The 14,676-nt window shown below is 34.9% G+C and overlaps 1 protein-coding gene across 1 annotated transcript in view; it reads right to left on the reverse strand.

Annotated features, from left to right (window-relative positions):
* LOC122806893 (A disintegrin and metalloproteinase with thrombospondin motifs 7-like) overlaps positions 1–14,676 on the reverse strand; it is a 2,879,604-nt gene that overhangs the window by 1,952,319 nt on the left and 912,609 nt on the right. The window contains exon 8 of the mRNA XM_044077696.1: positions 4,493–4,636. Within this exon, the coding sequence (XP_043933631.1) occupies positions 4,493–4,636 (144 nt within the window). The remainder of the gene's footprint in view (positions 1–4,492; positions 4,637–14,676) is intronic.

The following is a 14,676-nucleotide window of genomic DNA, read 5'->3' on the forward strand; positions in this document are numbered from 1 at the left end:
AATAAAATACACATCAGCAATTCAGCATACACTCAAATCAAGCAATTCTCTTATCTTTGTTATGTATTTGACTTCTGAAGCTCTTACACCAAAAAAATTCAACACAGCATATGATTCCTTACTGTACATACTAAAAATGACAATTTGGACATTGATTTATTCTAAACTATTTGAACATAACACTGCAAAATGGTATATGTCTGTATTGCAGAATACAGGCTCATTGGATAAAGTTTCTGTCACATACATTCAAGCTTTAGTCATAGTCTCTGACTACTATTTGCCTAGTGACTGCATATTTATCCCCGGGGCATTGTGAATTTTCTCTGGTTTCTCCCACTTCTCAAATCTTTGCTGGTAGAATTGTCTGACTGCCCTTATCAATACACAGTACATTTCCCCTTTACCCTTTTGTCGAGGGTCACGACTGAAAACAGACCACAAAAGACAGGCTCACTTCCCAGTTAAAAAATATATTCTTTCGCAAATCTGAAAAAAAAACATTTCTCTATCAGTTCCCACTGGAACAATGTATATTTTTATTTCATTTTATTTTGTTTTTGCTGTAGCATTCAATCTTTTACTGAATTTCTGGTCTACAAAAGTTGTATTACTGGACTTAAGTGGATGAAATAACCTGGTACCATACAGGCTAGACCTTCTGGTCAGTCTGTGTGACTGGCAGTACGTGATATTTCTCTAATTTTCTGCCAAAGGCAGGCTTAATCAAAACATGGATCTGGATATCTACATATACACTGGTCGCATTTACAGCAAGTATTTAAGCTTTCCTATTCCAAGGCAACACAAATATTGTTGACAGGGTTCATCAGAATTCATGTGCACACTTCCTATGAGTTCATACATATCCTCTACAACAAAAACTGAATGGATAATTTAAACAATGGGGCAATTGTTTTATATTGGATGTTCACTCTCCAAAGTCATGAAATCTGTGTCTGAGAGCAAATGGTTGTTTTCTGATGGGATCAGTTAAACTCATTCAAGACTCACATATGTTGAATGGTTAAATGGTTAAAGGGTATAACAGCTGTCTACACAGATGTAACCAAGGATGAACCATCTGTACAATTCTGACTTTTTTCTTTTATTTTTCACTTCATATTCCTTTATTTTTATTATGGTTCCCTCATCTCTCTTGCTACTCCTTTTGCAGTTTTCTTTTATTTACTTTTAGATTAAGTTGTATTTTGCAAAAAAACATTTTTTTGTGTAAATCATACATTATTATGGATTCAGTTTAGCTGGTTAATTTCCAAAAGTATCCCTTATTCACTGTAAGGTTAAGATCCAGCAACATTTATATTGCTAAAAACATCAAGTTTTATCAGAGTTCGTAATCTTTGACACAGTTTGCCACTTTCTACATACACTGACTGATCAAAATGCATACATACAGAGTACACTAAAAGATAATTTTTTGGTAAAGAAAATCTGAAACATTTTGAAACATTACAGTGATGTGATGGTTATGTCCACAACCCTGATGTAACATCTGCTGTAATGCTAAACATACATATTGACATGGTGGTAACCAAAAGGGAAATATTACAGTAACACAAGAACTATATATGGAGCCAGATCCAGTGGTATAAAAGGACAATGCTCTAACCACTGCCTAGGTGACTACAGTTTGATTAGTGGCTTGGGTACTTGCCAAAGCTGTCTGGATAGGATGAATGAACCAGCCCTGGGAGGAGGGCGAGTAGAATAAGAGGTCTCTTGTCGCAATCCCTTGTCAGAAGGGCAGTAACACAAATACATGTCTTGGGGTATGGTCTTTGACTCACCAAACCACTGCCTGGTAGTAGCCTTCCCACTAAGAATAGATGAGAGTGCACTTGCAAGGTGAAGTTGCTGTGGGCCTCTGCAGAAATGTGGACTTACCTCTCAACCTCTTAGCACTAGAATCAGGAGCAAAGGCAAAATAATTGGGGGGGGGGCAATTTTAAATATTGCTCTTATCACCTCAGAAAGTTACTAGAATGACAGGTTTTATATTAACATGCATTCTCTGAACGTTAAGAAGTCTGAAGCTTAAATGTCTGTCAAAATTTATTGACTTCAATCCTCAATGATTAACCAGAAAGCCACAAATGTTAAAAAGAACAAACCAAAAATATGAAGCAAAGATCTGGACATGCTGCAAAATTCTGGACAGTTGAGAGGTATGGATGCAGATAACTCAACATCCTGCCCAGGAGGTGGTGTGCTAGGGCCATTACAAGATGTCCTCATAGTCAGTATTCCAGTAAGAACACAAAACACTCTCATACCTGTCAGTATGATGACCCCACACTGGATCATCAAATATCTCTTGCCCTCATACATCTTTTTTGGTAACTCCCCCAGTACAAGGGAATGAACAGCCGTAAGTCCAAAAGGGTATGTTTAACAGTCAGCAGGTACAGGGGCAAAAATAACTTAGATGGGAAAAAAAGCACAAGAAACACTGACCAGTGTCAAGTCCAGTAATTAAAAGTGTGGCTTGGAAATGTAGCCAGAAGGAAATTTAGAAGGGTCATTGTTGGAGGGGTGCATACAGTACATTCAAGTTGTGGGTAACAAACTATTAAGTCCGGAAAGGGGATGTCAACACTGCCCACATTTCCCTAAACAGAGATATGTGATTCATATATGACGCCTGAGTTGCCACAGTTTTGGGGGTTATCTTCCTTATCAGAGTTGTAGAAACCTCAAAGATAAACCAAGTAGGTAGTAGGAATGCGGTGCAACTCCTCACATTCAGGATGCAAAGAGTATGTCCACGGTTAATAAACAGAATTGAAATCAGTGATTATAGTTTTGTAATCCCTCTACCCTTATTCAGAAATGTGGATGTTTGTGACAACTGTCCTCATGTTTTGGAGATCAGACTTGTTAGTCTGGAAAGCCTGGCATTCATACCGATATAGCATCTGAAATTACTGTTAACCTTCCAACATTACCAGAATACTGCTTACAAGGGAAATTGGGATAGATATGTGTGAATGCTTTTTTCTTACCAAACTCCACTTTAGGATTGCTAGCAGGTTTACAGACTGCAGTCCTTGCTCTCTGGCCTACATGTGGCAAGTAGCTTTCAGGATGATGTGCTGTCCAGTCCTGGGAGGGAAGAATGATAAATGGATTTCAAGTTCACTTTGTTTGAGTAGAGAATGGACTGAGCACAGTGTCAGCACCCCAAAATGGGGAAAAGGACATGGTTATGGATCCTAAAAGCAAGGGTCAGGACATGCCACATTATAGGAGGAGATATGACACTAAATACGCTGACAAAGCCTGTGCTTGAGCATTTGCATATTCACTGCTTGGGAGTTAGTGGGTGGGGAAAAAGTGGTAGGCCTTAGGGAACAACCTAGCCTCCTTTCACAGAGTAACTACCCTGTCTACATACCTCTCAACTTCTTTGCCTAGGAATTCTGGACAAACCCAAAAATAATGCGGGGCAGGGGAAGACATAGGCCCAAATCATGGACAATTTTTATACATTCCCCTAATTCACTTAAAAAGTTAATAATAGAACAATATGTTTTACATTAACATGCATTTTCTAAACAAGAAGAACTATGAAACTCTAATGTTAGGCATTAATGCCAGGTGGTAATCCTCACAGATTTACCAAAAAAATCAAGCTTTTATAAGGGACAGGGCAAAAATACATGGATATCCTGCAACATTCTGGACAGATGAGATATACTGCTGTTTACCAGTTTCTCAGCATTGACTACTTATGAGGACTGAACAGGAATAATGGACAATGGACCAGATGTCTTGGGACCAAGGTCAATGCAAGTGAGATCTGAGGGCAAAAGATATCTTAAAAGTCTGAAACACCAGACTAAAACAGTAGCCATTAAACTTCTCTTTGATTATAGCATGTACTCCTTTTTCTGTTACCCATGCTACTAGTTTTGTTATTACATTCTTTGGTGTAGATTCTCAGATAATTGGATACCTTAGTTCCATCCCTAATATTTAATGAACTCAACATAAACATGTCTCTCCAAAAACAGACCTATGTTGATTTGGTTAAAATCAACCATTCTTGTCAGAATGCCAATACTACAGAATAGCAAATATATTTAATGTTATCCATCAGTGCATATATTCATTAATCTTGAAAGATTTTCTGGCATTAACTAAGTTATAGTATAATTTACTAGCCAGGATTATGCATCCAGGTCTAAATGAATATATTTCATCATTTTATACAAAACATTTTGCATGGTTTTTCACATGTCTGACTGTACTGTGTAATACAGAACAAGGTTTAAAGAAACAATTGAAATGTTGTTGATTGCAAGGGATCTGACAGAACTCACCTAATGTATTTCGCTCTGCTGTTGTTCACGATGCATGATTTAGTACACCTCAGACTCTACAAAGCACAGTACTTTTTAAGTTTGGCATGGTAGTAGTTTACTCATTAAACATTCAACAGAATTAAGTACAAGAAATAATAACTTACTCAAGAAATCGTGTGATGTATTCCCTGCTACAGCGTGACCATGTCAGTGGTGAGGTATTATACAGCAGCTGAGGAGACATAACAAAGGGTCTTTTCCCAATTGGCTCACAGTCATTCCCAGTCCCATCATGCTGAATCCCAAAGCTGTAGTACGACAAGAAAAGAAATCATGAGATGCGCTATTATTCAATTAATTCTTCATTCGTTCATTCTATGAAATGTCGAGTCTTCAAACTAATCACATACAGATTATGTTTTCTTATTAATATGTCCATTCCATTAGTGCAAATGCCTATAATTACTTCTGACATGCACTACAGTGTGGAAAGTTGCAAACACAGAAACATAAAGAGCTTTATTATAATATTGCAGATTGCACCTCATAATTTTTAGGCTCAGGATGATTGCATTTGCACGCTAAAGCAGGAAAGAAATATCTGGATAGAAATAACTTTGTGTTGCCATTTGCTTGCAGGCTGAATATTGCAGGAATTAATATGATGTGACCAATGTCTGGGTGGCTGAAAATCAGGATGCTAAAAAAGAAATGTCATCAAATTTCAAATGGTTATGAAACAATCACCTCAACTTTTAAAGCAAAGCAGAAAATCAAGCAGGAGACTGGCCAGCCAACATCATGGAAGTGACAGTACAGCAGTATCCTAAAAAAACAGGGCAAATAACCTCTGAAACATTATCACTAAGAATGTTACACAGCAGTTCTTCTAATGAAAACCAGTAAAATGTGTAACTGAGCTGCTGAAGCAATCACTATGGCTCACCAACAGAATGTTCCTGACAATTACAGCAATTTTCAGACAACTGTACACTCTACATGGTAACTTCAGACATCTCTGGCTAAAACAGCCACCCAGTTGTATACACTCTAATGGAAACAAAGATGGAGAGAGCATGAATCTGCATTTGGGATCTGTAGCATGAGGTCACATAAAATGTGGCAGTGGATCTGAAATCCGCATATATCTTAAATGGTACTTAATGTGGAGCCATAGGACCTGCACAGAAGAGCCTTCCCACAGCAGTGACCAAGGGGAATTATTTTCACTATCTTCATCTATTACAGACCCTTAGGAATAATTTGCATCCCTATAGAACACCTTCCCAATTTCAGGTGTCAAAATAAAATGGGTTGCACTAGCATTCCTGCAAAACTCCATGGCAGCCCAAGTCCTAGCTCCATTATCTGTTGACTGAGACTACAAAGGATGTCCTCACCTTTCTGGACAATATTTTAGCAGAAGACTAAAAGAGATGGCACAAGTTATCCTGTCACCAAGTATATGCCACTGTCCTATCCCATACAGTTATCGAATGTTTCCAAGCTTGTACTACACCAGTTGCCACATACAGTACACCCAGTATCAAGTGAATATGTGCCACTGCTGCTTTCACAGTGGGAGGGGCTGGGATGGTCAAGGTCTTTACCTCAAAGATACAATGTACAAGGTTTGATTCTGACTTCTGGTTACTGGCTAGGTTTGTAATAGTCTATTAAATGATAGCCTAGTACTTGCCTATGAAACTATGTTCTGACAGACTATCCCATATTCACCCTGCCAGAGTTGCTACAGACTGTCCAGAAGAAACAGATCTGTATGGATGAACACCAACAGGCATTTACACAGACTTCCTATCACCCCAAACACTGTGACCAACCTATTTTTAACCTAGCCAATGTCCCGTTTTGTGCTCCAAATAGCCTATCTTATTTGGTTTTAGATTGGCCTTAGCCACTCCATGGCTGATAATTCTATACTACTCCTCTTGAGAATAACTGGGATCATACCAGAGATAATTTGAGGGAACCAATGGATGGGATAAAGCATTTAGGAACTGCCTCTGACCATTAGTAGTACAGGATGCAGACCTGGGGTAAATGTTCTGATTCCCATCCATAGACCTAAGTTGGTCTTGAAGAAGGACAATGACTATAAGTATTGGGAATATTCTCTCCTGTCCTAATATCATACACGTCTTACACACAGGGACACAGCCCACATCCTGCCGAACTCTCTGTCTGACCCCTACCTATCTTGCTGTGACAGGTGCATTTTCAAAGGGTACACTCTGGGGTTATTTTCAGCAACTTGTATGTTTACTGTGCTTTGCCTTTATATTGTCATTGATCCTATCATCAGCCACCAGCCATCAGGCGTTCCACATGCTGCCATGTTAAAGAACGCAGGCCCAAAACTGCTATTTGGTGTAGATTTTACTTCTGCAACCTACCAAATTCTTTGCTGTGGCAGTTTGCCTTCCCCTTAGCCAAACTCTTCAAGGAATATATCATCAGCATTTACTGATTCCTTTTTCCAGGAATAATGTCATCCTTCTGGAGGATCTTAAACTGTCCTGGTCCTAACAAAGCAAATTTAGCAGTAGTGTATCACCACTGTGAGCTATTGTCACACTGATTTTATCTTCGCAGGCTACTTCAATATCTGTGTAGTTACTTAACAATACTACTGCTTCATTCGGTGTTATCACTGAAAATTTTTTGCATCTTTCGGCTTTTCCCGGTTAGGGGTCGCCACAGTGGAACTCCGGTCCGCTAATGATTGGCAGTAGAGTTTTACATGCTGGCTTGCCGGGCCTAACGCACAACCTTCAATGAAGGAATGCCCGTTCATGCATGTCGCCACACAGAAGATGCTCTAACTGAGAATCGAACGGGCAACGTCTAACTGTGAGGCGACAACGCTACCGCAGCACCACCACCACAGTAGTTATCACTGAGAATGTGTTGTTATAATCAGTAACTGGAATTATGGACAATGCTGCCTTTGTATCTAACTCCATCCTTAACTTTATCACTCCAACTGCTAGGGTGAGTGATACAATTTTACAACCATCTCCAGTCACAATGTGTAACATCAAACATACTAAGTGGTTTTCATCAGTTTTACTAAACTTCTCTGTTTCTGAATCAATAGTATTATATGTATTCCTCACTGTATTCCACCTTTCCCATTTTTACCTTTGCTCAGTATAGTACTCATGACTTTTCTTGGGATATTTTTGTTTATACCAATAATTAAGGTACTTGCATGATATCTTGCCAAAATAAAAGCAAAACATTTGGTTGATATATCTATGTACTCAGCAACTTTTTGCTGAAATTCAGATGCAGCTATAGCAGCTGTTTCCATCATGGTCTAATGTTAATTTTTTTCCTTATACAGTAATTTGTGATGCTTTCAGAATACATTCCATACACAGCCACAAATACACACATCTGGTTCATAATGCCTTTTGACAGTCCACCTTACAAATTACAAGATTTTGTTAGATTGCTCAGTTCAGCAATATACTGACATATACTTTCATATCAAAGCTCTTAAGTAATGTGAATTATTAAACAATGACTACAGGAGTTGGAATCAAATGGCTTTACAATCTCTCTTCAGTGTCCCCGTAGGACTTTGAAGAAGGCGTATGTAGCTCTAATGAAATGTGCAATATACCACACATTTTGACTCTCAGTACATTAAATCAAGTTTTAATTTAATTTTCAATGTTACCATCTTCCCAAAAATGTTTAATTCTTTGAATATTACACTGAAACAATTTTGTGTGCAGATTGAAACTCCATAAATAATTATTTTACAATGCTGATACTTAGTTTATTTATCATGCATATTTGCTAGTACATGTCATGTCAACTTCATATCTGTGCTACTTCTTTCATGCAACACTTTTGAAATCTCTTCAAAAGTCAAGCTAGCATGAGGTTTTAATCTCACTGTATTCACTCTCTCTCTCTAAATATATATATATATATATATATATATATATATATATATATATATATACCCGTGTATGTCTAGATAAATATATATATATGTATATATATTTACACACACACACACATATATATATATATGTATGTATATATCGATATATATTTATGCATATAAATAAATATATACATATCCACTCTGTACCCACAAAACATTATCTGTCCTTACCATCTGGACCCTTCACTATTTATTGTGCCTGAACTACATGCATTACAACTCTAATAAAACAAAGAAATACACATATCCAAGGACAACCATCATTGTAGCCATTTGCTTGCTGCTATAGAATTATACTGCAGAATTACCATCCTACTCTTTAAGTTTACATAGTAAGTAATTCAGCTCTGTAGACGTAGTAAGGCTAACATCTTTATCCTTTTTAGCAATGCAGAAAATATTTTAATTAACTGCTTAACTGCTTTTGTACCATAAACTGTGTACTCAGCTTTCGATAACATGCAAATCGGTCATGGAAAAACAATTTAAGAAACCTAGTAGCCCTGATTTATTACCAAGTAAACTATATGGTTATTGTGGTAACTAAACACTTTGCCTTGGAATAAAACAATGCCTGAAATTGTACAGAAGCAGGAATGTAATGCAGCCAATCAGAATTTCAATTCTGCTACCATGCCTGATATACAGCAGCATGTGACGTGCAACAGTGTGTCATCAGCCAGACAAAGGTCTAAGGTGCATGCTTTTCAAAAGTTATTACATCTGTGAATGAAGAGAGCTGAATCAAGTTTATTGAGGTACTATGTGAGTAGGAGGAACACTTTGTGACAGGACTAACATGACAATTATGTGTGTCAACTGCAGTTATTCTCTGCTAGTGAAGTCTGCATTTAAAACAACTGATTGGAATAGTGTGTGTGTGTGTGTGTGTGTGTGTGTGTGTGTGTGTGTGTGTGTGTGTGTGTGTGTGTGTGTGTGTGTGTGTGTGTGTGCGCATCTGCATATGCATGCATTACCTTAGGCAAAATGTATTTTACTGGATCATAGTCACACTATTAGGAGTCGACTTCTCCTCAATCTGAAAGTACTTATTTAGGGTGGATGTGGAGAGCAGTGTGTGTGTGTGTGTGTGTGTGTGTGTGTGTGTGTGTGTGTGTGTGTGTAAATGTTTAAAGGAACACCTCACAGAAAAATATATATATTTTCCACAAAAGCAGCTTGCATGACTTCATCATAGTTAAATTAGTCATGTTGCACCTGATGGGGCTTATTTAAGGGGGACACTTTGTGTGTGAATGAAACTGAAATACATTTCTGAAGAAAAACAATCCTATATTTTATCTGCAGGCAATTTATGTGACCTGCTCAATGTCAGAGGAGGTATACCCTATCAAAAATGTGTATTTTGATAGCTCAGTAAAATAGGATGAGACTTTAAACCAAGACCTTAGCTGTCGGAGTTGCTGGTAGCTCAGGTGGACATAAAAGATCCCATGGTTCTTTTTGAAAAGAGTAGGGTTTTTTATACATACATACAATACATATTTTTACATATTTACATTGGCATTCCTATTTTAAATATCCCCCTCACTCTTTAACCCACAAGCAAAAACATATTTTGTCCATTATTTCTGTCAAAATCCATTTTCCATTGTATTTGATTTCATTAAGTCTTTCATTCCATATGACCCATGTTACATAAAATACAATTCTGTCCATTTTCTTTGCTTCGTTCTGGGATCTAGTCCCATAAAACCCATACACTTGCATGTCCATGTTTAACATTTCAAAATGTAAATAAGTTTTAATCAAAGCGTGTTTACATACTTCTTCCCATAGTTTTTCAATTCTCTCACATTTAAAAAAAAACACGTTGTGTAGTTTCCAATTCTTTATATTTATTGCATATTGTATCCTGTTTTCTCTTATATGGCATAGTTGGCCCCACTGGTAATCTCCATATGGACAACCTCGACAAAAACAATCATTACATTATTTATTTATTTTATCATTTTTGATTCTCGTCATGATTGCTTTTTTCTTATCTATTTCTAACTCTAAGTACATCCACCAAATAAAAGGATCTCATAATGTTAACACACCATTCTTTTCAGCCTAATTCTTTGTTCATTTCCACAATACAATTTTGCTGTAAAATTCTTTCATTTCTTAAACATTGCTTTTTTTTCATTTCTATTTCTTCCCAAATTTCTCTATATTTACAATACATTATTATTTCTATCAAATCTTTATTATTTCCATTATTGCTTTTAGTACTTCATACATACTTAAAGAGGCTGCATGCACAATTAGATTAATCATGCCAATCCCCCTTGTTTATCTTTCAGAGTTCAGTTTTGACTCTCAAATAAATGAAAAAAATGATCTGCATAATTTATTTTTCATATTTCATTGGCATCATGCAAACATTTGCTGTACAAGCGATGTTACCTGCTATTATGATGTTTATGAAATGTGCCGTATTCTTGTATGAAAGTCTATAAGTCTTTGAGAATGTAATCATGTCATTGACTTCCTTAATAATTTTTTCCCATTGTTCATGTCTGTATTCTGTACTTCCAAATACTATTCCTAAAATATCTATACTCTTCTCATTATACTCCACGCCTCCTGTAATACCTTCATACCCAAATCCTTTACTTTTCTCTTTATTTATACTTAAATCAATTTCTTTCAACTGTGTACTTATTTTTCCATTAATTTTTTTCCATCCAGACTATATTTTTTGCTATTACTACAACATCAGCAGCATACATATACATTATTGGCAACTGTATTACATCCATAATTCTATATCCCTTACTTGACATTTTATTAATTTCCATTACTACTGTGTTCATGACTATAGCAAAGATCATGCTGCTTGTAGGCCATCCTTGATTTATATAACATTATTTTCAAATTATCCCCAATCCAACAGTTTACGTTCAGTCTCATATAATTCTTTTCATATATTGATTTAATTACTTGTAATATTTTTTCACTTATGTCATATGCTTGTAAAATACCCCATAATGTTTTATACTGAATGTTATCATATGCCTTACTAACATTCCCTATCATGATTTTTGTTTCCACTTTTTTATTAATAATATTATCAGTTACTTCCTTTATTATCCATAATAGGTCTTGACTCCCCTTTCTTTTTCTCACAAAGGAATTCTGATCAAGTAGTCTTCCTATTTTACTTTGCAATCTTTTAGTTACTATTCTCATGAAAATGTTATAGTCTGTGTTATTCAGTGTAATTGGTCTCCAAGTTTTTTATTTCATCTTTATTTCCTTTCATTAATATACATTTTATCACACCTGTACAAATTGCTTTATACTTAATTCCTTTTTCTAGCCACTCATTCATTACTTCTATAAACACCATTTTTTCCGATCATATATTTCTTTGCGCATATTGTATTCAATTCTGTCCAAACCTGTAGCTGAATTAAGGTTAATATCTTTCATGATTTCATTCAACTCATTTATGTTTATTTTCTGTCTAAATTTTCATTATAATTTCATTTTATTATAATTATAATTTATAATTATATTATAATTTTCATTATATAAATTTTCATTATCTTCCTTGTTTAATTTTTCCCATTGTAGATTTGTTCTATGTTAACTTCTTTTTTACTAATATAAATCTAATTCATATTGTTTAATTATGTCATATAATACTTTTAGTTTTTAAACTTGTTTTCCTTCATTATTTTTTAATTCTACCATTATCATTCCTTCATTGACTATCTTACATAAGTATAGTGCTACTTCTTTTTTCCTTGTAAACAATATTTTTGCTTATATAATAATTTACTAACCATATCCTGATTTATTCTATATAATTCTATTTGTTTTTCATAAAATGATTTTTTTCTTCTCAATTAAATCTTTAAATATTTTTGACTTAATATTTTGTATTCCATTTTTTATTTTCTCTTTTTTTTCTATGCATTCTAAAAATACTTTTTTGTATTACTTTTTCAAATGAATCCACCAAATTGTCGAATTTTCTTAAAATCTCTCATACCAACAATATGTTGCCATGATTCTATAATTTCTTTTCTTTATTCTGATTCTAACTCTTTTTCTTTTACTCTTTTTATACCCTTTTCCTATTTTAATACACTCCTCATTTACATGAATTCTTATCCATATCAACACGTGATCAGAAACCCAGTATACTTGATTCCTTTTTGTGTAATTTTAGACCTTCTAATATCAAAAAATTATTTATGTCTTAATTTCATTTCTTTTAAAGCCCAGTGTTTATTTTCCCATTTTTAATTTGCCACTTTTCATAATTTCAGTAATCATTATTACATCACAACTATTCTTTTTATTTCTCAAATTATAATTAAAATCCCCTGTCATTATTATATCCATGTTAACACAGACATAATTAGGTATGCTATTAAATAATGTTTATGTTTCATTTTTGTTACCCATGCATAGTCTATATACATATTTTCTCAATCTTTTATCTGCTACAGTTATTTGGCCTAGTTCTACTATTGTAATATCTAATATTTTATATTTTCTTGGCATAATATACATATACCTGAGCATGTTTCTTTGCCTATGAACCAAATAACAGTAACACTCCAAAGTATTTCTGTTTGAACCATTTCTTCTTCTGTTAATATTCTAATGTCTTCTAACAGTATTACTTGACCATCTACTGCACCATACCATTGTAAAATATTAGTTATTTTTTTAACATTCATACTGTCCACATTCAAAGCTAATATTTTAGCTTTATAGAACAGTTATTAAAATAATTTTCTTATCCCTTACCTTTCTTAACTTTATTTTCTTTAACCAATACATTTTTACATTTTCTTTTTCTTTTCCTAACCCTCTTTCCTGTTGAATTTCTCTTGCCTTTTATTATGTGCCACACTGACTCTTCTCCACTTATTTCCTCTGTCTTTCTTTTATTTCTCATTCTTTTTGTCTTTCCCCTTAATTTAAATGCCATTTCTATGGGGTTTTTATTGCTGCGTTGTGTGTTCTTGTACATTATTATCTAAATCTTTATCTTGTATAATTTCATCTTCATTTGCATATTAATTTTCCTGTATTTCTACCTCACATTTTAACCATGAATATCCTACATTACCATTTCTTTGCATTATGCCCTGTCTGACCACATAACATATTTTGTCACACTCATTAATTAAATGATCACTTTTCCCACAAAAATAACAAGTCTTTGGTTGTCCTCTGTACCTTAAAAAACCTCTATTGCCATGTACATTAATAATACTAGGTATGTGTACTACATTGTAATTTTCCATTTTCAAAATCATGTCATGTCACAGTCACAACGCCCAGTCCATAATTCTCTTTCATCATAGATTTTAGTAATGTCCAACACTTCTCTACATATTGTTAAGAAATATTCACTCAGTTCTTTTGCTTCCACTTCAATTCTAAACTGAAGCATTTTTTTTTGTTTGCTTGAAAAAGGCTTGCACCATATATTCTGATCAGGGAAAGTCTGCTTTTTTTTCATAGGATCCCAAAAAGTTTTCCATGGCCTGATCAGTTTCAAAAAACAAGTCACAAAAAGTTTCTTTGTTAATTGAAATAAACGCTCTAACTACCAAATGTGCAATAACATTGTTCCGTACCTCATATCTGTCCAGGCCTTTTCCTTTTTTACTACTCACCTGAACATTTTTTTATTTCCTTAATCTCTGTCTTCTCTTTAGTTCCTTCTCCCACTGTTTGAGCATAGAACTTTTTTCTGGAACCTTTTCCGGCTCTTTTCCATTCTCTTTTTCTCCTTCTTTTACTTTTTCCATAATGCCACTCCAGGATACAGCAGCTCCACTTTCTGGTTCATGCTGGTTAATTAGCTATTCAAGATACTCATCCCACATTTTTCTGCTGATTCTGATACTTCTAACAGGTTTTTGTGAAAAATTTCTTCTGAATCTATCTCCACCACTGCATTTAGTTCCATCTCCTTCCCGATCTCCTAACCATCAGCAAAAACATTTTCTCTGTTTCCACATGTTTTCAGTTGATGTGAAAGCAGAGTCAGACTTTCCCGGTAAACAAATATAAATAAATAAATAAATAAACACAAATCACAGTACATTGAGGGCTTGGAGTACATAATAATACAAAACAGGCCAAAGAAGAAGGTAACGAATCAGACAATACATAGCGAAGCCGTTCAGAAAAGCTTGAGAAGCCTTTGATTATGGAAGCGGTTACAATTTGTACAGGACAGGACAGCTCACCCAGAAGTACTACATATACTGTGAGGAAAAAGGTAATGTGTGTAGGAAATAGTATGAAGTAGTCAGGAACTCGGACACGTCTGGACACAAGGGATACTTCCCAATAAAAATAAAAGTAATACAGAAGTTACAGTAA

The sequence above is a fragment of the Protopterus annectens genome, chromosome 7.part0 (genome assembly GCF_019279795.1).
Source record: "Protopterus annectens isolate FY-2018-M chromosome 7.part0, PAN1.0, whole genome shotgun sequence".
In the NCBI taxonomy this organism is placed as follows: domain Eukaryota; kingdom Metazoa; phylum Chordata; order Ceratodontiformes; family Protopteridae; genus Protopterus; species Protopterus annectens.